The sequence below is a fragment of the Dermacentor albipictus genome, chromosome 1 (genome assembly GCF_038994185.2).
Source record: "Dermacentor albipictus isolate Rhodes 1998 colony chromosome 1, USDA_Dalb.pri_finalv2, whole genome shotgun sequence".
Taxonomy (NCBI): domain Eukaryota; kingdom Metazoa; phylum Arthropoda; class Arachnida; order Ixodida; family Ixodidae; genus Dermacentor; species Dermacentor albipictus.
The window spans coordinates 154734152-154757504 of NC_091821.1; the positions used below are offsets into that span (position 1 = coordinate 154734152).

The 23353-nt window shown below is 47.1% G+C and overlaps 2 protein-coding genes across 5 annotated transcripts in view; one reads left to right on the top strand and one right to left on the bottom strand.

The window, feature by feature from the left end:
• LOC139050951 (pyruvate dehydrogenase phosphatase regulatory subunit, mitochondrial-like) overlaps positions 1-23353 on the bottom strand; it is a 96367-nt gene that overhangs the window by 15553 nt on the left and 57461 nt on the right. For all 4 annotated transcript variants that reach the window (XM_070527850.1, XM_070527846.1, XM_070527855.1 and 1 more), the window contains 3 exons: positions 16295-16428; positions 15655-15803; positions 13508-13706 (listed from right to left, as the gene is read on the bottom strand). In XM_070527850.1, coding sequence (XP_070383951.1) covers positions 13508-13706; positions 15655-15803; positions 16295-16428 — 482 coding nt within the window. The remainder of the gene's footprint in view (positions 1-13507; positions 13707-15654; positions 15804-16294; positions 16429-23353) is intronic.
• On the top strand, positions 206-2345 carry LOC139056025 (uncharacterized). The gene is made up of 2 exons (XM_070533812.1): positions 206-1692; positions 1903-2345. Exons 1-2 carry the CDS (start codon positions 499-501, stop codon positions 2206-2208), a joined length of 1500 nt encoding a protein of 499 aa, XP_070389913.1. The 5' UTR covers positions 206-498; the 3' UTR covers positions 2209-2345.

Below are 23353 nucleotides of genomic sequence, written 5' to 3' on the forward strand. Positions count from 1 at the left end.
AACGCACAACCTTAAATTTACATACATTTGTCTTGCACCAAAAAAGGAGAAGGATGACAACACCAAGAGTTTTAGATCCAGTTCACCATCAAGGATTCAGACTGGCAACAGCAGCTTTTCAATCGTCTACTGTGTGGGAATGCGCGACCCTCGCGCCTCCCCTGATGTTTTTCCCGCATAGCGCGGGAGGAAGAAGAAGACGAGGAGGCGTGCGGATGTGTCTTGCGTGCGCTTCCAGGTTTTTCGATGTTCCTGGCGGATTTATGCTTGTGCTCAAGCCAACTTCGATTGGAATCATCAGCGGAAGTCACCAGGATCACCTGGATACCAAAATTCCGGCAAGTGGACCCAATTTTCGGCTATCTTTCGACTCTGACGCGTCGTCCCGGCAGCTGCGTTCGACCTAGCGTCGACTCCGATCACTGCCCGCCGGCCAAGCGTCGGTGCGTCGCGCTGCCGACCCCTGGGGCTTAGCACGGCTGGATATCTTCGGCGAAAATGGAGGTTGTTGTTCAAGGGGAGGATATTTCTCCTGAAGAATTTTCCGAGAAGGTCGGTTGGTTCACGATCAACACAAGCCGGCAACGCGGCAGCCAAGATGGCGGCCGCGAAGGAGGAAGCCAAGGTGTCGGCTCGGATCGAAGAGAGAGACAAGATGGCGACCACGGCCACGTGAGCACCAAATCAATCAAGATGGCGGGGAGGAAATTGGCGCTGCACTCCGTGGCGTCACAGCAACCACGCCTACCTACTGGCTTGCATAAGGTGATAATCCGACCGAGCGGAGGATTGAAAGCTCTATCTTTGGGTGGAGACGTGAAGATATATGAGATTGTTCGAGCCGCTGCGGGCGTGAATTTGAAGGAGGCTAAGGAAGACATTATTCAACTTAACACCAAGCAAAACACCATTTTGGTGGGCACCATGAGTGAAGAAAGAATGCATCGGTACCTGAAGATAAAAATACTTCAGGTTGATCAGGCAAAATACGAAGTAAACGCCTACCTGTCAGCCCCCGATGGCAGTGGCAAAGGAGTTATTCATGGGATCCCGGTGGAACACACGGAAGCACAGATTCTGGACAACCTGGATTGTTCAAGGAACCCCAAAATCAGAGGGGTCAGAAGAATGGGGAAGACATCGACCTCAGTTCTGATACTCTTCGTAAACGATAATGTGCCGTTTTGGATTTATTATGGAGGCGGGCTCCTCAAGTGCTTCCTCTACAAAAAGAAGTTTGAGGTGTGCAACGCATGCGGACATCTTGGGCACCGCTCTGATGTGTGTCCGGACCCGGACGACGTCAAGTGCCGCGGCTGCGGTACGGTGAAGCCACCGGATGGACACGTGTGCGATCCCAAATGTGCTCTTTGTGGAAAGGGACATGAACTGGGCAACAAGAAGTGTCGCGAGATCTACCGAACTCCGTACATCGTCAGGAAACGCCGGTGGGAGCGGAAGCTCCAAGAAGAGGAGGCGAAGAAAACACCCTCGTCTGGGCGAAAAAGCCGATCAAGAAGCCGGGAGGGCTTCCGGAGCCGCTCCGGCTCCTTCCCTCGCCTCGATCACCCGGGCCGTTCCAGCTCCAGGGGCTGCTCCAGCTCCAGGGATCGTTCCGGCTCCGGGGTCCACTCCGGCTCCAGGGCAAGATCGTCGTCAAGGCCGAGGAATGAAGCCAACAAGCAAAGGGAGGTGAGCTGGGTAGATAAGGTCTCCCCAAAAAATACAGAGTCCGAGGAACTCGCCAAGATGAGAATCACGGTAGAGAAACTCATTAAAAGAGTAGATGACCTCGAAAAGGAAAACGCTATGCTAAAAAGGGAGAAGAAAGTAGCTAACGCAGTCAAAACCGCTAACACGATTGGAACCCACCCAGCCGTTGAAAGCACTGTGGCGATGCAGGTAGATGACACCCGCTCCCCACCTCTGAAAAGGAAACCAGGCGCGAACGCGCCACAAGAACCCACAATGGCAGATCTGTGCAAGAAAATGGACGACTTCCAGGCGAGCTGGGAGGCAAAGTTCGCATCAGTCATCCAAGCCATCCAGGCGCTATCGGAAGAAAGCCAGAAACACAGGGCCGCGTTGGTGAGCATTAATAACTGGCAGAGGGAAACAGAGCAGAAAGTACATGGTGGTTCTCAGACGGCTGCGACCCTAATACCACTGGGTGATAATCCACAATTCAATCATGGCCAGTCACAATAAACACACGATTTGGCAGTGGAATTGCCGCGGGTACCGTCGCAAAAGGGCGGTCCTACAGCAGCTCCTTCTTGGCAAAGACAATCCGGACGTAATCGCTTTACAAGAAACTGCGGGGATGGCAAAATTATCGGGCTACATATCATTTAGTACAGGTGATGGAAGATCCGGGGTAAACCCTGGTCAGGAGAAACTTGGCAGTCGTTAAGCACGACACGGAGGTTATCAACGTAGACCACGTCCTTGTTGAACTCATTCCAGCAAAAAAGAAAGAAGGCAGCCTCTTTGTTCTCAATATCTATAGCAGCCCGAAACAAAGGAAGGCCCGATTTGGACCTCTTCTCCAAAAAACTCTGCGTATTGCCAACAGGCAAGCTTTGGTAGTGGTGGGAGACTTTAACGCCCAACACGCTGCCTGGGGGTACAGAAAAGAAGGAGTTAAGGGAAGGGAGCTCTGGCTGGATGCACAGCAAGAGGGGCTCACCTTAATGACCGACCCCCAAACCCCCACTAGAACGGGGAATAGTGTCAGCATAGACACCTCACCCGACCTCACATTCGTCAAAAACGTGGGAGATGCAACCTGGGTTAATACCCAGGAAAACCTAGGTAGCGATCACTTTATTCTCGAAACAGTGGTGAGCGCAGGCCCTGCCAGGAGAAAAGGCAGAAACCAGCTAATTGTTGAATGGGATGCCTTTCGCGAAATAAGAAGGGAGACGGCAGGGAGTGAGATAAGGGATATTGATGAATGGGCTAAGAAACTAGGCCAGGACGTTAAAAACGCAACCAAGGAGATAACAGAGGATTCTGCACTGGAGATAGCGGACAGCCACCTCCTCCATATGTGGGAGGCTAAGCTCAGCATGGAAAAACGGCTCAGGAGGCAAAGGTGGAACCGCAATCTCAGGAGACGGATCGCTAGGCTCAATAAAGATATAGAAGATTACGCGCTCAAACTAACCAGGCAGAACTGGGAGTCCACCTGCGATAGGATGGATGGAAATATAGGCCTAGCTAGGACATGGAATCTACTCCGCTACCTGCTGGATCCACAGGGCTGCAAAACAGCGCAGCGACAGAACCTTCAAAAAATTCTTCACTTGTACGAAGGTACGGAGGTAGATCTAATGAAGGACATACAGGAGAGATACATAGGGGACACTAGCAAGGAACCCCTACCTAACTATGAAGGCGTAGGCAACTCCAGCCTAGACGAACCCATCAGCGAGGCGGAGGTCCGGGCGGAGATTGCCAAGCTCAAAACCAAATCAGCTTCAGGCCCGGATGGCGTTAGCAATAAAATGCTACGCAATCTAGACGATAACTCTATAACTGCATTAACTAACTTTATGCAGAAGTGCTGGGAAGAGGGTAAACTACCAAATCAGTGGAAAACCGCTAAGGTGGTGATGATCCCAAAACCAGGCAAGAAACTCCAGATAGAGAACTTAAGACCTATCTCTCTAACCTCTTGTGCAGGCAAGCTTTTGGAGCACGTTATTCAAACGCGGCTCAATAACTACATGGAGGATAATGACCTCTATCCGCATTCGATGGTGGGCTTTAGGCCCAGGCTCTCCACCCAGGACGTGATGCTGCAACTAAAACACCAAATCATTGATGCGGAAACGGGGGACGCAAAGGCAATTCTAGGGCTTGACCTAGCGAAGGCTTTTGATAACGTCACACATAAAGCCATTCTTGAGAACCTTCAGGACTTGGGAGTAGGCGTACGAACCTACAATTACATTAGGGACTTCTTGTCAGACCGAGAAGCAAAAATCCAGATTGGAGAATGCCAATCGGATGACATTAAATTAGGCAGCAAAGGGACCCCACAGGGCTCTGTGCTCTCGCCGTTTCTTTTCAATGTGGCCATGATCAAACTCCCTGAAAGACTGGAGGCTATTGAAGGACTAAATCACAGTATATACGCTGATGACATTACGTTGTGGATAGCTAGGGGCAGCGATGCCCAAATAGAGGAAACCCTCCAAAGAGCTATCCAGGCAGTTGAAGGTTATGTCGGACCTAGGGGACTTAAATGTTCACCGCAAAAATCGGAACTGCTTCTATACCAGCCGAAAGGCAGGGCCAGTAAGGAGGAACCGCAAATCTCTCTCACAGCTGGGGGGATCCCCATTCCAAAAGTGGACAAAATCAGAGTTCTGGGACTTTTTATTCAGGCCAATGGTTTTAATGGCGAAACAATAAGGAGACTAGACGGCTGCGCACTGCAGACCATGAGGCTGATCCGCAGGATCGCCAACAGGCGGTCCGGGATGAGAGAAGCGAATCTAGTTAGGCTAGTCCAGGCCTTTGTGATAGGTAGAATAGCTTATGTTGCTCCCTTCCTCAGTTTTAGGTCATTCGAGAAGAAGAAGATTGATGGCATCATACGTAAAAGTATAAAACAGGCGCTGGGGCTTCCCATCCGCACTGCAAATGAAAAGCTTTTAGCTCTAGGGCTCCACAACACGCTTGAGGAGATTATTGAAGCAGTGAGGATCTCGCAGTATGAGAGACTTGCGGGAAGCCCTACGGGCAGGAAAATCCTAGCTAGGCTAGGCATAAACTATGAGGGGCAGGAAGGCATCAAAATAGACCTGCCGCGAAGCGTGCGGAACCGACTAATAATCCCACCACTACCTCAAAACATGCACCCAATCCATCACAAGGAACGCAGACAGAAACGGGCCGAGGCTCTTGAGAAGCGTTTCAAAAACTCGAAGGACGTGCTCTACGTTGATGCTGCAGACTATGGCAACGGCCGCATGGCCCTAGCTGTAGCGAGCGCTGAAAGTAGATTGATAGCCAGTGGCACAGTTCCAACGGATTGCTCTCAAATTGGAGAAGAATCTGCCATAGCACTTGCAATTGCAAGTACTTCGGCCAAAATTATAGTCAGCGACTCTAAGGTTGCGGTGATGAACTTTGCCAGAGGCAGAATTTCTCCCGAGGCGAACAGAATCCTGCAGACCTGCCGAGATAGCAGGAAAATTGAAATAATCTGGGCACCTGCGCACGCCTCCCTCGCTGGGAATGAGGCGGCCCACGAATTAGCTCGAGGACTCACATTCCGAGCTGGTGGGCTAGCCGAAGGCTTCACGGGGCGAGACCGCTTAGTGTGCTACAGAGAGATCACACAACACTACAGACTAGGGCGGGTTAAATATCCTCCGGCTGATGCATCCTTAAACAAGAGCCAGGCCTCCACTTGGCGTCGCCTGCAAACCAACTCGTTTCCAAGCCCGGTGTCGTGCAGCCTCTACTACCCGGGTCAGTACTCTAGCCAGTGTAAGCTATGTAAAGCCAGGGCTAATCTTAATCACATTCTGTGGGAATGCCCACAGGCTCCCTCTGAGGGAAGAATAACCTCTTTAGAACAATGGGAGACCTTATTACTCAGCTCCGATCCGGAGATTCAACTGAAGACCGTCCAACTGGCCGAAAACGCCGCTAGGGTCCAAGGACTCCTGGCCGTCGTCTAGGTGGGAAGACTTAAAGCCTTCCCTACATCTGTTGGACAAATAAAGTTTTACAATCCAATCCAATCCTGCATAGCGCGTCTCCTGTACTCCCGCTTCGCCGCGTGACGCCCGCGCGGTTGATGTGGTTGAAGCGCAGTGCGAGAGATGGCGCGAGTGTTGCGCTACTAACGCCGCCGACAGGCGAGGTTACTTGGGCGCCGGGAGGAAGGCGCTTGCTCTTGGGTTCGAGACAGCCAGCAGGCCGCACGGACCTGCCGCGCGTGCAGCGCCCCTCTTTCCCGGCGGGTCGGCGCGCGGCGGGGGACGTCTCCCGCGAGCGCGCGGCGACCGATGCATCTGCGAGACCGCCTCGCGTGGCCGCCTTCGAACGCGCCACGATTCGCGTGACTATACACGCGAACGACCAGGCGTTGGGATCCAGCATGGAGCGAACATATTCGCTCGCGAGGACGCGGTGAGTCGCACTTCTAGATTTGTCGCGCGCCCATCGGCATGTTTTGTGGATAGCAACTCGGCTAGCAGGCATTGAGGTATGAAAGGTGCAATAAATGCCCTTGTGATTGTTTGCACTACTGTGTTGTCGTTTCTTTGTCCCAAGAGTACGGTGTGAGAATCCCCACATCAGACCCCACAACTGTTCCAAGTCTCTGTGCGGGATCAAATGAATGGCCACTTGATAAGTGCAGGTGTTTCTTTCATGCACATTCTCTTCTAAGACTTTGAACCCTTCCCAAACACCCAAATCAACTCTTTACTCAGAACATTAACTATGAACTTACCTTTAAAAGTAAGCCAGGCTGAGACTACACATCATCCTTGCAAATATAAATAAAATGCTTCATGAAAAACGAATGGGACTCTGAGCTCCATAATGAACTCCACAGCATTAAACCCATGCTGAGCAAATGGCGGAGTGCCAAAGACAGGAAACGGTTCTACGAGGTGGTCTTGTGCTGTCCGGGAATTGGACTCACACTTAACCCACAGCCACCTCTTAAAAAAGGGGGAGCCATCGGTCCGTGAAGAGTGCTCAGACAGCTTATCATTGGTACATTGAGGGGAGCTTTTTCTACAGTCTCTACGGAAAACCGTCCTTTCTCGCCTGTGTCTCCTTCGCCACTGTGGCATGGCAGCCCGTTAGGCAGCAGTTCCGGTGATTATTCCTCTTCTGCTTCGAATTCCGAGAATATATGTCAACCAGAGCAATTGAAATTGAATTGAAACCTGCCGCCAACTGTCGGAATCGCAACCACTGCGGGACAAAAAATTGAGTGCGTCATTGACATCCGGAATCAATGTGGCCATTAAAACTGCAGACTCGACAAACGACGGCTGCATATTCCGTGAATGATCTATGTCACTCCTGCTCTGCTCACTGAAAGGTATGCCAACGATGTCGCTGGAAGCGACTTGTAAGGCCTGTTAGAGTTGTCGGACGATCCTACCACTGTCAACCAGTAGGAGTCGTCGGACGACCTCGCCGCTGCCACCATTTGAAGGAGTTGAAGGTCGTAGAGAGGAACTCGGTGAACAGGATTTATTTACATATTTTACATTTTAAGCAAGATACATTGGCAGTCTAGCGCGACTCTCATATGGAGCCCGCAAAACTAACATACAGCAAACAGTATACGAGCACACAGCTCACTACTACATTTCGAGCATGACAACGAGCACTCAGCCCCCGACGACGAGCACACTCTAGCAGCCGGCAAATGCTGCTTATAAGCTCTCCGCTCGACGTCATAGTTCGACGTCATCGTTCGACGTCATCGTTCGACGTCACCGTTCGAAGTCCCCGTGGATGGAGTCCCAGTGGACGGAAACGTTCGTCCAGTCATTGTAAACTAGCCGCCCACCCCCGCAGGACAGCCCACACACACAAAGGCTCACACGTTTGAGTGTCCGGAGCCGACGTCAGAGGGCTTCGTGGAACTCTGCTTCGTCCCCGGTGGCGCTGCCGAGTACCGCATTCCTGAGCTGACCGCGCACCATGTGGCTGCTTGTCATCCGGAGTTCTCTGAAGGGCGCCCCGTCTGGTGGGCTTGGAACACGTGCAGCGGGCTGAAAGCTGGCAAGTTGCCACCCCGTACGGCCATTCCTAACAGGCCGCTACGGGTAATGCCGAACATTTTTGGCGTGGCCACCAGAGAAAGAGAAAGATGAGAATTTTCTCGAATAAACTCGAAAGCCTGCGCACCCACGAGCACGTCCCAGAGCACGTCCCAGAGCACGGCCCAGGCCCTGCTCTCCCAGTAAGATGAGGGCCTGGGTACACACGGACAGCCAGTTCGAGGAGACTCGAGCTCTTTGAAGGAGACAAGTGGGAGAGAGAAGCAACTTAGCACGCACTGCAGCGCCTACTGCCTTTCTCAGCACCGCCACCCGTCGGCAGAATTTTCGGGCCATGTTATATAAGAGCGTGCTCAGCGTGCTTCATGTTGTTATTTGGTATTTAGGACAGGTTTAGAGCAGTGAAGCAGACAACCCCAGCTTATCGGAAGTCAGGAAGTGTGAGCATTGAGCTCAAGTGTTAAGTGTTGTGTCAGCTTTGGTAGCTGAGCAACAAGTGTTTAGTCAGCTTTGGTATCTGAGTGCGAAGCTTTTGTTACTTCGCTGTGTGTGTTACTGTACTGTTTTTGAAGTGTTATATAAATCAAGTTCTTCTGTTTCTCCATATGTCATCCATCCATCATCAGCAAGTCTGTCTGCGATACATCCCATGCCAAATCAGTGTGCACCTCGAGGTAGGTACTGAAGTGAAGAAAGAAGAGCCTTGAACATTACTGGACCTATTTGTTCCTTGTACATACAGACTGTTAGCACAAACGATTGGCACGCTTTCTTCTTTTTTTACAGCAAAGCTGTACACCTCTAGCCCCTGTATGAATGAGCCACATGTGTGCTCTCATGGAGGGGGGAGTATCTGGGCTGGCTAATGTCTGCATAGTGAACAAAAATGCCTTAGGGCAAAGCCAACTTTATCACGAATGCTCTGCAGAAAATGGCTGTAACACTTGTTTTATCGCAAATATATCCCAAAAATTATGACAATTGGCCGCTAAGACAGCTATCATTACACTGAGGTTCATTTACTTTTCATAATTAGGTAGTTCATAGTGAAGTTGTAAAAGTTGTGGAATCCTTTATTCAAGCTGTCACAGCCCCTGACCTTAATTTATCGCCTCCCATAAAAGCTGCATTTTGGCGCTTCATTGTTACATCTGCCCTTTGAGTACTCCTCTTGTCTTTTTGTTTTGTATTGAGTTTGGTAATTCATTTACATTTTTGAAAGGTGAAGAGTTTATGAACTGTCTTTAAATGTTATACTGTTAGCTTATTGCAGAAATGTTTGTACTGCCCAGTGTTTCTTCGACACGAAGAGTTTAAAATGTCTTTTTAAATTTGGATTGTTAGCTTATGGCGGAAATGTTTGTATTGTCCAGTGGTTCTTACGAACACATGCACCTATTTTAATAAGAGTTAAGTCAATTCGTATTTCCTTTCTGTTATAAATCACAGGGCTGAGATACCAAATATGCAAATTCTACTAAGCCTATAGGCCCAAGTGTTCCTAGTGCCATATGGTCCATATTGCCACCTGCAGTAGTGGGCACAGTGCAAGAGAAGAGGCAAGAAGAACAAGAAGAAAGAAGCATGCATGCTGCCCCTGCCCACTCGATAGCCAGGTACCACCGCCGTGTTTCTCGGGAGCCAGCTGTTTGCATTAAACGTCCCGAGTACTCTTTGAAGACACGTGACAAAGTGGTGGGGGTTCTGGGTATTTCTATCTCATGCCACAGACCCCTCCTGGAAGCGGAACCACCAGCCTAGTACCAATCTAGACTCTCGTCCATCGGGCCAGCCGTAGGATCAGGGGACTGCCTCCAGAAGACAACACAGCGATTGCAACCACCTGAACTGGCATGGATAGCACGATGACCGACCAGGTACACACTTCAGAACCCATGGGTGCCAAAGTCGTTCCATGGTGACATGTTCGAAGACGTCAAAGACTGGATGGCTGACTTTGAGCACGTGGCCGAGTACAACGAACGGAACGACATGACTAAACTTAGAGACGTCTATTTTTGCCTGGAGGATGGTACGCGTACGTGGTTTCAAAACCGTGAGGAGCAACTGACATTGTGGCCTGAGTTCCGCCATCAGCTCCTAGACACCTACGCCAGTGCTGATTGCCGCGAACGAGCAGATCGCGTGATACAGGCCCACATCCAGCTTCCCGACGAAAGTGTCACCACGTTCGTCGAAGACATGATGCGCCTCTTCAGACAAGCAGACCCAGGAATGACCGCTGACAAGAAGTTGTGTCACCTGATGCGAGGAGTGAAGGAGCAGCTCTTCGCTGGTCTTGTGCAGAGCCCTCTGAAGACTGTCACTGAATTTTTATCTAAGGCTGTCAATGTGGAGAAGATGCTTCAGCAGCGGTCGAACTACTAAGAGCGGCGAGTGAACGCGACTCCTCATTCCGATATTTTCATGGCCACCGGAGGCAACGACGACAACCTCCGAGAACTCATCCGCACCGTTGTGCGCGAAGAAATGCAGAAACTTTAGGGCGCGTCACAGGCTACAGTGAGCTCCATTGCAAGTGTTGTAAAAGATGAAGTGCATCAAGCGCTGCAGTCCACCTTTCCTCTTGTTAACATCGAACCTGCACTGACTGAACACCGGCGTGCGACCTATGCGGAAGCCCTCAGACTCTTTGCTTCATCACCACCTTGTTTGTTCACGGCACTCACCCAGTTGCACTCTTACCAGCCTAGCCGATACACTACATCGCAGAACGACGCGCTCCTCCAGCGTTTCCCCTGCCGGCCCTCCTGCTGTGCTTCAGCCAGAGCAGCCAGTGCATTACGCCGATGATCGACACATGACCCCTCGGAAGTCGGAAGTTTGGCGCACACCAAACCGCCGTCCTCTGTGCTTCCACTGTGGTGAGGCAGATCATTTGTACCGTCAGTGCCCATACCAACGTCTCGGGTTGCGGGGCTTTTCCGCCTACTCACCGCCACCCAGACCTGGCCAACGACCATAGGACATTAAAGATTATCTGGCTCAACAGCGAACGCCACCGCCTACCGGGCAACAGTAACACTGGCCGTCACCAAGGCGATTTTCACCACCACCCCAGCGATATTCGAGCGCAAGATCGCGAAGTCCCTGCCGGGAAAACTAACTACAGCAACCTTTGGGGGCGACGCCGCTGTGAGTGGACGCACTGAAGACCTCTGATCGACGCGAACAAGGACGGGCACTGATTCGACGTCAACTGCAGCTGAACAGAATGACTGGCTTTCGCTCAACATACCGGTGGTGGTCGATGGTTACGTGGTTAGCGCTTTAGTAGATACCTGTGCAGACCTTTCTATCTTAAGCGGGAAGATGGCGACGCTTCTGAAGAAAGTAATTACCCCTTGGCATGGCTCGCAGATTTGTACGGCTGGTGGTCACGTCGTTACTCCACTGGGAACCTGCACGGCTAGAGTTTGGATTCAAGGATCGACATTTGTTGCGAGCTGCCTTGTCCTGCGTGAATGCTACCTTGATGTCATTCTCGGAGTTGACTTTCTGCAAGAATACAGTGCTGTTATTGACCTACGGGGAGGTGTAGCCACCTTCTCAGCCGACTGAGCAATCAACGGATACAACGACAACCGACGTGACAACGGCCTTCGTGTTTCCGCCGAAAGCATTATGCTTCCTCCACGAGCCAGTGTCCTAGTCGAAGTTATGTGCGGTGGAATGCACGAAGGCAAAGTGGTCGCAGAAAGCAACTTATCCCATCTACTGACACAAGGTGTTTGTGTGATTAGGAGTGTGCTACAGCTTAGTTAGCGAAACCCCTGACTCGCTTTACAGGGGGTGACACGCCATTTGCCTGGACGAGTGAGCAACAAACGGCCTTCGCTCAACTACGTCAACGCATGCAGTCAGCACCCATCCTGGCACCTTTTGACGACGACGCTGACACCGAAGTGCATACTGACACCAGTAACATCGGTCTTGGCGCAGTACTGGTCCAACGTCAAGATGGCATTAAAAGAGTAATAGCTTATGCTAGCTGCTCACTGTCCCATGCTGAGTACAGCGAGTGTCTCAGAAAAAGAGTGTCTCGCGGTTGTGTGGGCAATCATGAAGTTTCGCCCTTATGTTTACGGCCGCCCTTATGTTTACGGCCACCCTTTCAAAGTGGTGACAGACCACCATGCCCTGTGTTGGTCGGCAAACACACGCGATCCTTCAGGACGACTGGCAAGGTGGAGCTTGCGGCTACAGGAATTTGATGTCACTATCGTTTACAAGTCTGGCTGCAAGCACGAAGACGCTGACGCACTGTCACGTGCACCCGCTGAATTTCTAAGCCGAGAGTCAGAGGACGACGATGGCTTCCTGGGCGCCATTACCGCATCGGACTTGATAAGACGACAGCGTGACGACGCTGAAATTCGACCTGTCATCGACCAATTAGAGGGCAGGCCAACAAGCATTCCATACCATCTATGTCGTGCCCACTACCTGCAGTAGTGGGAACAGTGCAAGAGAAGAGGCAAGAACAACAAGAAGGAAGAAGCGTGCTTGCTACCCTTGCCCACTCGATAGCCAGGTCTCACCGCCGTGTTTTTTGGGAGCCAGCTGTCTGCATTAAATGTCTCGAGTCCTCTTTGAAGACATGTGACAATATGGGACAGCTATAACACTAGTACAAGCTATCACACAAAGCTTTAATGTGACAGGCCTCCAAGTAGCACACTACTATGCAAATATTCTTGGCAGGTACGGTGACCACAAAAGGATCTTAAGGCAATAAAAAGGAAAAAAAAGGAAACAAAAAGGAAAGGAAACCAAGCTAACCATGAAACTTGGGTTAATGTGTTCATAAGCCACAACAATAAAAACACTGTGATAGCTAAGCTAAGCAAGGAACAGCTTCCATGGCAGATTTTTGAAAACTTGAATGCACAAAAAAGTCACAGTTTTGCACGACAAGCGAAGCATTAATTGTAATAACAAATTATTAGGCAGCTATACGAAGCAAGGTTAGTAATTTTGTCAGCTGCGCAAGCTGTTGTAAACACTCACTTACAAACTAAATTAACAAGCACGTCACACGTGCACAGGCAAGCATGAACACATCTCATTCGATGACCGCGAACACGCTGTCAGAATGGTGCCATGATGAAGACCAGCAGCAGCGGCGAGCGAATTCCCTCTCATGCTGCCTCTCACTTCAAAGCAAACTAGGAGCGCAAGAAAACAGCACACATGAAGCTATCAGCTATCTCTGGTCAGCTGGCCTTTGAACCCAGTGCAGATGGCCACCAAGATAGGCATGTGCAGCAGCACTCAGCCACTGCTGCTGGAGTAGAAGAGGAAATGTGCACTACTCTGCCCCCTTCAGCTCGCCCCTCGCCTCTCACAGCACGTGCTCATCTCCCCGCTCCCCACCCTTGCACGTGTGAGATTGCATGCACCCTCCCTACCTTCTTCCCTTGCGAGCATGAGAAGACACCGCCACATCAAGCTACCCTCTTGATTCACCCTTGCAGGCTTTTGCTCGCCCCTACAGCATACAGCACATGGCTGCAATGTTATCGCACTTGGACATTATACGGAACATCATGGTGACACTGACGGCAGTGGCAGAAATTTGCCTGGAGTGTCCATACAACTGCTATCACAATAAAATGTTACTTAAAGCACTTAACTAAAATAAATTATTGAATAGTACACACAAATATAGGTCAATGATCACCAGTAAGCAGCTTATTGGATAGTTGACCTACTTGGCACGTAAATGGCTCTACTTGAATTTCTTGGTCAGTGACTTCTTCTAAAAGGGCCCTGGACTTGGGCCCCAAAATGTATAACACTGTGTAAAGAGATGTAACATCTCGCAGTGACACTGAACCATCCCGTGGCAGATGCCGCCGAACCCATTTGGCAATGCGGGTTTGCTGCGCTGTTGGTGAAACCATGAAATAACTGTGGAGAAAAAAAAAATAATGAGCAAAATAACTTTCAGATCTTTCCAGCTACATCAAGATATCTTCTGCGCACGAGTCACAAACCACCAATCTGGCAGTACTTAATCTAAAGTAGCTTGCCTGGTTCTGACTATAACAAAGGGGTACCTTCTGTAAAAGAAAGCTTTCCTAAATTTAACACAAATTGAATTTTTTTTGTTTTGTGAGTACAGATAATGCTTTTTATTTTTTTTTTTCAAATTGTGCAGATCCTTCATACTGTAGAAATCAATGTTAAGCAAAGCAGCTTGAAGGTAGCTGGCTATCAAGTATCGTATGGGGTTCTTCAACGCGTTACCAGATGGACCAACATGTTTGTGTGAGGCAAGCACTTATATGTGTGATGCAAGTTTCTGTATGTGTGACTACAGCACGAAGATGACAGCAACAACGTGATTTTTTCTCTCTCTCTCTCTTTTTTTTTTAAACTCTGGCAAAGAAACATTGCAATCTGTTTCGTTATGACCTGGGCCAATCCCGAAGGTGGTAGAATGTTGCACAGCATCTACATAGCATAAGCTGCTATAAAGGACTAAGGAATGTAGGCCAAACCCTGAAAGTGGTGCCATTTAACAACAGTGCTAGCTGCCACGAGAAAAGAATGGGAAAAACTGGCCTTCTCTCACTTTTGTAAGCAACTTGTTGATCATATGCGACCACACATGAAAGACAGTGGTATGTCTGTAGCCAAATCTTAAAGAGCTAGTTCGCATTGACGTGAGAAAAGTATGCATGCAACTGCGGCCTAATGGTTGAAGAACCAGGCTTTTGTGCTGGGTGATCAAGGTTTGATCCCAGTATCAGGCACTTGTTTTTTTTTTTAATTGAAGAGGTCCAAAACAATGTGAGACAGGAACCTACCTACCTACCTTCAAAGTGCCTTGAATGAGCCAAAAGATGATTCACATTAAAGATATTGCTGTCCACTTGCACTTTAGAAATACTTGCCTATAACAACATTTTAGCCTAACTTTTGGTGATAATTAAGGTATCCAGTTGCACCCACTGTTATAGTCACTATGCTAATGCTCCATAAAGCATCGGCACACACAGCAAAGTCAGCAAAATGAAGTTGGAGCACAGCCATGGTGTGAACACACACACAGTTTCAGACTCAATGTGCAGTTAAATTATACAGTAATCGCAGCTGCCTCATGCTGACAGCTGTTGTCAGAGGGTTAGAAAATGCATGTCAAACTGCTACACTGCTGTTAGAACGAAATTGCTATGTCTGCATGAAACTTTATCAAACACATTTAGACCTTGCTGTTACTGCCAGCTCACAGAAGCCAACAGCAGTATTCACTTATGCACTCATGTGTTGCTGACAACTTTTTCCTGAACAGGTGCCTGTGCTGCCCTCAGCAACATTCTTGGTTCATTGATCACGCAATCAACTATTTGATCCAACAGTTCTGTTTCCCACTATAACTTCTGACCTCAAACTTATATAGGTAAATAATTAAGCTTGTCTTAGTCATAGTTTCTCTTTCCCTACTCTTTGAAGAGGCTCCCAATGCATGTATATGATATACAGGGAATTTCTTTAATAGAAAATGCAGCGCAAAAGAACTTTTCAAATTTTGAAAAGCTTCAGGTTTTTTGTAAAGGTGGGATACTGTTTATGGAGGTGAATATTGTTAGGCTAGAACTGGGAGCCACTCTAGGAAGTAGATGTATGCCAAAAGTAGAGGAAGAGGAAGACAAAGCATAGTGGGAATCGAGAAAATAGTGTCTAGCAGGCAGACGAAAGGAACATTTAGGGCAGTTTGATGTGCCCATAATACTATACATATACACAGTCATCATGTAATGTCAATTGTACCTAACTTTACACCGATGGTTATTCAGAGGCCTCAACACAAACACCATTACATTACACCGCAGATGCAATACAAGAAACATACCGATTTACATCCATGCGCACCAGGATGCAATCATTTTCATAGCCACCGTGATCATTCTGCATGCCTGTCTGCACAATGTGCCCAACTGGAACATCAACATCATTTGAGCAGAGCAGCTGCAGGAAGTCCACAACCTCTGATCCACCAGACTGCAAAGAACCACTCTCAAATAACTATCTGGCATAAAAACTACAATGCATAAAACTAGCATAACTATAAGTACACAGCACATCAGTATTAAAGTGAATACAAGATTTTCATTTAAAGCTGGCATTTCTTTTTGTTCCTATGCTGAAATAAAGAAAAAAGTTTCATGAGGGGGATTCTTCAACATGAGATCTCTGCAGAAAAAGATATGAGTGGTGAGGTTCTGACATATATATTTGCAGGAACAACTGGTTGAGAAAAAAAACGTGTCCCCTCTCACACTGGTACAGTGTGTACCAGTGTGAGGTACCAGTGTGAGGTACCAGTGTGAGATTGCCCATGCAACACAGCCTCCTGCATAATGAGACATACAGATATATAGAGAAAGGTAAAAGAGAAAACAAGAGGGAAAGACACTTCCTAGCTTCCTCTATAACAAGGACAAGATGGTATCTCAACACAAAACCTGTAAAACAGAAAGATCAGAACTCACCTCAAGGTAAAATTTTGTAAATGATGACATGTCACTTAGGCCCACTCTCTCTCGGCAGGCCACATACTCCCGATGCACATGCTCCAACCATGCAGGCTTCCCATACGTGGGCTCTGGACTGGTGTGGTTCTCTCCTTCAAGTGAAGAAACCATCTGCTGCAGCTTTTGTTCCCCCTTACATTATACACAACAAGGTGCCTCAACAGAAAGTAAACATTTTCACATCTATGTAAAAGAAAAAGATCTCTGCCAATCCACTCCTGTGAAGGTGGTTGGTCAGCGAAGCTGTAGATATGTTGCGCCTAATGCAGAGCAACTTGTCAAAAACGGATCCCATGATGTGTGCCCATTACGCACATTGCTCTTCAAAGTGATATATGACACTAACACACGTTTCAATGCAGTTTACAAAACCTTTATTTCATTTATTACTTTGACATTACTGCTATAACTGCTTTGTGGTTGCTATAATACACACAGATGTTTTCTGTTCTTATATGAGAAATGTTTTTGGCCAAAGTTAAATCGATGCATGACCTGTGTACGGTAGTTGGTTGAATCGCATTGTTTAAGTAACCGAGGCCAAAGTTTTCCACGAAGTGGGTGAACCACTGCTTTGTTTCCGGTTTGGAGATGTCTATGTTAAAGCCCTCGACAACGACCACCAGTGAGAGATTGGTGGCAACGTACGGTGATCAACACGGAAGTCCGCATGCCTCGTCATCAATCACATGGTGTGACGACTGTTTTTATTTGTGCGTTTCGTATTGAAACGCAAGCTGTGCTGTATGTTCGCTTCACCCCTCTGCCTTACGGAAGTATGAGCCATTGCTGCTGGTCCTGCACTGCCACCGGGATCGGCCCACTGGGTTTTCTGTCGACATGATGGACATAAAAAAATCCCAGGATTCTAGCCATTGACAGCTTCACTGTAAAGGTATCAAACATGCACCGAACATATAGGTAGTGTCCAAATCTACACCCCAGTGACAGCTCTCTCTGGGTAACAGAAACGGACCTCAAAGGCTATGCTTTTACTGGATGCATGCATTGGAAGTGGTTGTAGAAGCTGGAAACAGGTCATAGATGGCATGTTTTGGACGCTACCTATCCACAGCCACAAAGCTACTGCCAGTGGGAACCAATAAACAAGTTTGACATAATTGCTATACCTGCATCAAAAACCTGCAAATTAGGCTGTAAGGAGAGCTGTACTGCTGCATTTTGTTCACATTTGTCCTTATCGAAAGTTGGCCATTGTGGCCAGAAACTGTAGCTGCAATGTCATGCTCAGTGCGAAAACACTTTAGGCTCCATGTTACTGCATCAGATAACAAGCTTATGCAGTAATTATGTTGTTTTGTTTCCTTTTTTTAAATTCTATATTAAGCCACCAACTGCATATGGGAAGCATTGTAGTTATAGCCATGTTTTCAAGAAAAAATAAATGGTGCACCAGGTATGAGCAAAGTAGCATGTTGATCACTCCATATCATTTATTCATTGCTCATCCAGCTCACTCAAATCTAGTACCCAATGCATACTGCCAGCAGTAAGCCGACTTTGAAATACATTTCCCATCTTTTCATTAAAACAGCTTGCCTTTACCCAATGCCACTTCTATAGAACAAAGACAACCAAAAATTATGCATACCATAACTAAGCATGGAATTAGGCGATATTTTTCTGTGTAACAAACATAATCTGTTAGAATTTATAACAAGTCTCATTTAAGCAATGACACTGTGGGTTAAATTGTTCATTAATCCACGTCTAAGTGACCCATCAAGACTGGTCATTGACATTTCTTTTCTAGTTTGGTCTGGTGCACATCCAACTGAAATTTGTTTGATATTGTGTACTTCACAACTTGTAGTGTTTGAATATATGCTGGATAATGAATTAACTCAAAAGGTCTATGCAGAGAACATTAGTTTATATAGTGCTTATGCTAACTCCACAAGTTTTGCAATTGAGCACTGCAAAAAAAGAAAAGGGGGTAATAATAGGAAAAGAAACTTCCAAGTCATAACAATAGTTGTGGCATCAAATGGTGTAAATAACCAATAGGACGTTCCTTCCTATGCAATGAAACAAAAATAAGCAACTAGCAAATTAGACGAACAATAAAATGCCCTAAAACACAATAAAAGTTATCACATGAAAGCGAACAGTACTTATGTCAGGTGTTGGCATAAGTACTGTTCAGTACTTATGTCAACAGTAGTCTTGCCTTTACCACAGTAGGGAGGTGTTGTTTCTGTCAGAAACAACACCTCCCTACTGATATATATGAACCACCACTATCGCACAAAAAGCTTTGTTCACGCATACAGATACCTCGTAACAGTGACTGCTAGAAACACACTAAACAACGGCCACCGCAGTGGGAGCATAATCTCATATGCATGTTGATTGCAGCACAAATGGGAGGTAAGCACATGAGATGGAAGCACAGGACAGGCTATTATCATTATTAACTATTATTATTATAACCTCACATTTTATTAAGAACAGAAAATGATGACAAAACACCAACCTGCATGTCTAAGCACTCAATCCAAAGCATTTTCCAGCAAATCTATTTCACACTCAAAAAAGGAAGAAGAAGGTACTGATACACAATTATCCAAGTTTTTCCTGACATGAAATGCTTTCACAATCTCACATGCCCTCTGCTTTTAGATCTTGTTATCATGCATGCGTGCTCAAATAAAGGTCTACAGTCCTACCACCTACAATGGGCAGTCAGATGCACGCAGGATATACCGTTCATGTTGCCATTAAATCGTTGCAGCTGTTCATTTGAACAACACCCTGTCTGCCCAATCTAAACCTTTTCATGAGAAAGGGGTATATGATACACCAGCACGTGTAATACAAGCGACAAAAAGATTTCTGTACTTTACATCACAATGACCCTTACCCTGTTGTTGACTATCCTTTCTTTTGATCCCCATGCTGTTTCAACTTTTTCAGTCATCGAAAAACCAACACTGACATCAAAACACCTTGATTTGTTTTGGCCCTGAAAAAGTCTTGCATGCATCAAATAGAGCAGTGTTCATGAACAGAACACTCCTTAAAGAGTGATGGGTTTTTCAGATTTTGTCCTGTCTTCAACTTCAAAATGCTTGGTCAAGAAGCCATTGTGGCACAGAAATACTCTTGTCACCTGCGTTACATGTGTTATGTCTCTATACCCCTTTCTCATGAAAAGGTTAACATTGGGTAGATATGGTGTTGTTTAAATGAATGGCTGTGATGACGGGTTTTTCAGATTTTGTCCTGTCTTCAACTTCAAAATGCTTGGTCAAGAAGTGCACGTGGCCTTTGTCATTAAATGCACGGTGTACAACACCCTATATAAAAACTTGAAAGGTACAACCTGCTCTCATCTGTCATTCCACTGTAGTGAACAAAACCAGGTGTGATTACAAAAATATTCAAGTAAATAAAAATCCAAGGACACCTAAGCACTTCTTACGAGTTCTGAATGCGAAAGCTTCAATGTCCAATCGAATGCCACTGAGCGGTCCTCTTCGAGTTATGAACTTCTCGTGAGCAACCTAGCATGTTGAGATGCTTGGGCAACACCTCCTAGATAGCACAAGGCTGGTGCACTTCGATCTATGACGTCATGCTACCCTGCCCGACTGCCATAGAATCTAATGGGGACGCGCCCGAGTAAGCTGCGGTGATTTTGACGTCACCACTTTCGGCAGGCCGGGCTTGCCAATGGAAGTTTAGGTCCAAGTAGCATGATGTCATAAAGCAGAGTGCACAGGCCTGCTATCTAGGAGGTGCTGGTTTAGCCCAGCAGGTAAAATACTTGGCTTCCGAGAGTGGGGAATCTTTCCGAGATACCTTCAATTTCACGTGTTTAGCGAAAGATGCATCAGCGTCTAGGAGCAACGGCATTCTTGGCAGAGGTCCAAGTACACCATCTTTTGCATGGCTAGCACAAGACGCATTGCATCTAGAAATGCCAAATTCATGATGATGAACTGGCATTCTGTAGTGCAAGGACCAGGTATGGCCAAAGAGCACCAGGCCAGTGTTAATAAGTTGGCAATGAAATACATGATGTATATGTGATGCGGTGGTAAATGGCCTAAAAAAAAGTCTCAGTAAGTGCATAAAATGTATATGTAATAAAATTCTGGCAATGACTAATGAGGTGTACTAGGAACATGAGAGATAAATGGAGAAAGGATTATATTATATACTAAGATGTGTCCGTTATATAAGTTTCCAAGAAGCACTACTGCGTACATGTAATAAAATTATGGCAATGACTAATGAGGTGTACTAGGAACATGAGAGATACATGGTGAAAGGATGATATTATATACTAAAATGTGTCAGTGACAAAAGTTTGCAAGAAGCACTACTACGTTAACAGAGTCCTTAAACGCAAGGGTCTGGAAGCACATGCTATACAGAACGATGCTATAACAGCAGCACCCTATGGTGAGAGGATATGCTATGAATTTCTTGCAAGACAACATCACTTAACGAACCTAAAACTGCTCTGGAGTAAAAAAATGGTTCTGTAAGAAACCGGATGGAGACGCTTATCTCCCAGTATGCTATGCTAAAGGAAAGTGTTTCCGTCTCTCAGCTTCTGCTGCTTTTTGACACTCCAGCAGAACATGAAGGATGGTCAGCGTCTCACCACATCGACCACAGACTGGGAATTCACCCCCAGTCAACAAGTAATTGTGTGTGCTATATGTGTGCCCTAGGCAAAGTGCCAAGTACGCTATCCTATCACAGTGCGGAAAAGCTGCCGGCCAATGATGTATCTGGTGCTAGTCACGCGAAATATTGTGAAATGAAAGTATCTTTCAAAAGTAATCATCCAAGAATATGGCCAAAGTTTGTCAATGTGTGTTCGTGCGTGCTCATATACTTGCCCTCGGCCTAGACATTCTGTGGCCGCGATTTTCTAGCAATACCTTTTATGCAGTTCCTTTTCATGCTTTTCCTGCTTCATAAATGGTCAGAGCAATGCTCAACACGCATTATAAACGGGACCAGCTGACCATGAACAGTGGATGAGAGCAGCACAGATTTGAGTGGAAAGCATCGCTACAAAATCGTGGCACGTGTCTCGACCGTTGTCATGGGGTCACTGCAGATAAATGAAAAATCAATACATGCACCGAATTCTCATCAGTGAGTACTAGATGGACTAGGCTTCTCTAGTTTCGGTTTTGTGGAGCACCAGCGACATGGCTGACGACCATGCCGGTGACATCTCAAAATGAAAATACCATAATCCCTCGTTATAACGAAGTCAGCGGGACAGCAAAAAAGTTCATTATAAGTGGTAATTTGATGTAAGCGACTACTCGAGAAAAGCTAAAGCAGTCGAGCTTTAATTACGCCACAACTACGACAAAGTCAAAATACAATGTATTCAGTAAAGCAAAACTTTATTCAGGTGCAAAAAAGGCAGTGAGCTTTGGCTGTTTCAAGTTCTTACCGGGTGCGAGCAACCCCTGCTCTAATTTGACCAAGCATAGCACGACACCATGGTCGCCGCCCATGCATTCAACCTTATTTCGCAGCAGGCATAGGTACTCCCACATCTGCACCATAGTTGGCACTTCACATGGTTCATCATTCGCTGGCTCTTCATCCTCGTCACGGCCACCAACAGTGTCAATTAGTATCTCCGCATCTATCGCTGGGGCGACCACAGAAGCTGCAGCATCAGCCAATGTGAATGTCTCGAAGTCGCCTTCTACCCCTTGGTCAGCAATTTTATGAACAGCCTCATACAGATCGCTGCAAGTCTGGTCATCGTCAGGGTCGTTGACAATGACGTGGGAAAAGCTGGCGTGCGGAAAGCAGTTGGCGACCTTTGAAGGTGCAAGTTTTTTCCATGAAAAGTTCAGTAAATGGATTGCACCAAGCAAATCAATGTACCTCTTGCTGGCATCATATGCTGTGAGCATGCGCTGCAAAAGAGCCTTGTGGTACAGCTGCCGGGTGGTCTCAATGATGCCCCAATCTATCGGTTCCAGTACTGTGGTTCTGTTTGCAGGCAAAAATTCCACAGCGATCGCCTTGAGGTTGTTGATCTTCCTGTGGCTCGGACAATTGTCAATTATAAAAAGCATTTGCCGATTCTTTGCGTCGAACCGTCTATCCAGAATGCGCACATAGTCTTCAAAAATGGCAGCAGTCATCCATGCTCTCTTGTCACTTCTTTAGATGTATTCCTTGGGAATAGTTGCATTTCAGAAGCACCGTGGCTTCTCCACTTTCCCCAGTATCAACAAAGGAAGCTTGTACTCACCTGTTGCATTGGCACCAAACAGCACCATGACACGCTCCTTGCTCTGTTTTTCTCCAGATGAGGATCTGCCAGCAATAGTTAATGTGTGATTCAGTAGCATCTTGTAGAGAAATGCAGCCTCATCTAGGTTGTAGATGTCTTTGTCTTCATATTTTTCAAGTAGAGCTTGGAGCTGATGTTGGAGCCATACATCTGTGTCATGGTTCACGACTGCACTTTCGCCAACAATCAACTTCAAGGTCACATCGTGTCGTTTCTTGAACCACTCAAGCCAGCTATTGCAGCACTTGAAATCTTTATGGCCCATTTGGAGAGCAAGAGCTTCGGCTTTTGCAGTAAGTGCACGGGGAGAGTTGCACCCCTAACATTTTTCGGCCACTGTAGAAGTGCACCTTCCACTTCAGGGTATTTCGAGTCACGATTCCTCTTTCTCCTTGCCGAGAAGCTCTCTTTAAAGCCATCCAGCACAGCTTCCTTGTTTTTCAATACAGTTGGTAAAGTAGACGGCAGTATTCCGAATTCCTTCCCGATTTCAGTTTGTGCCAGCAGTCTTTTTCCACTTTTTCTATAAGCAGAACTTTCTACTCCAAGTCGGACACTTTCGCCTGGAGGCTGATAGAGCCATTTATCACTGTAGACCACAAAAGCACATGCGAGGCATGCCTAACGAAGCACTTCGAATAACACACAATCACATGGCCTGCAGCACGGATACAAACGCATGTGTCGTCGGCGCCAAAGTGACTGAA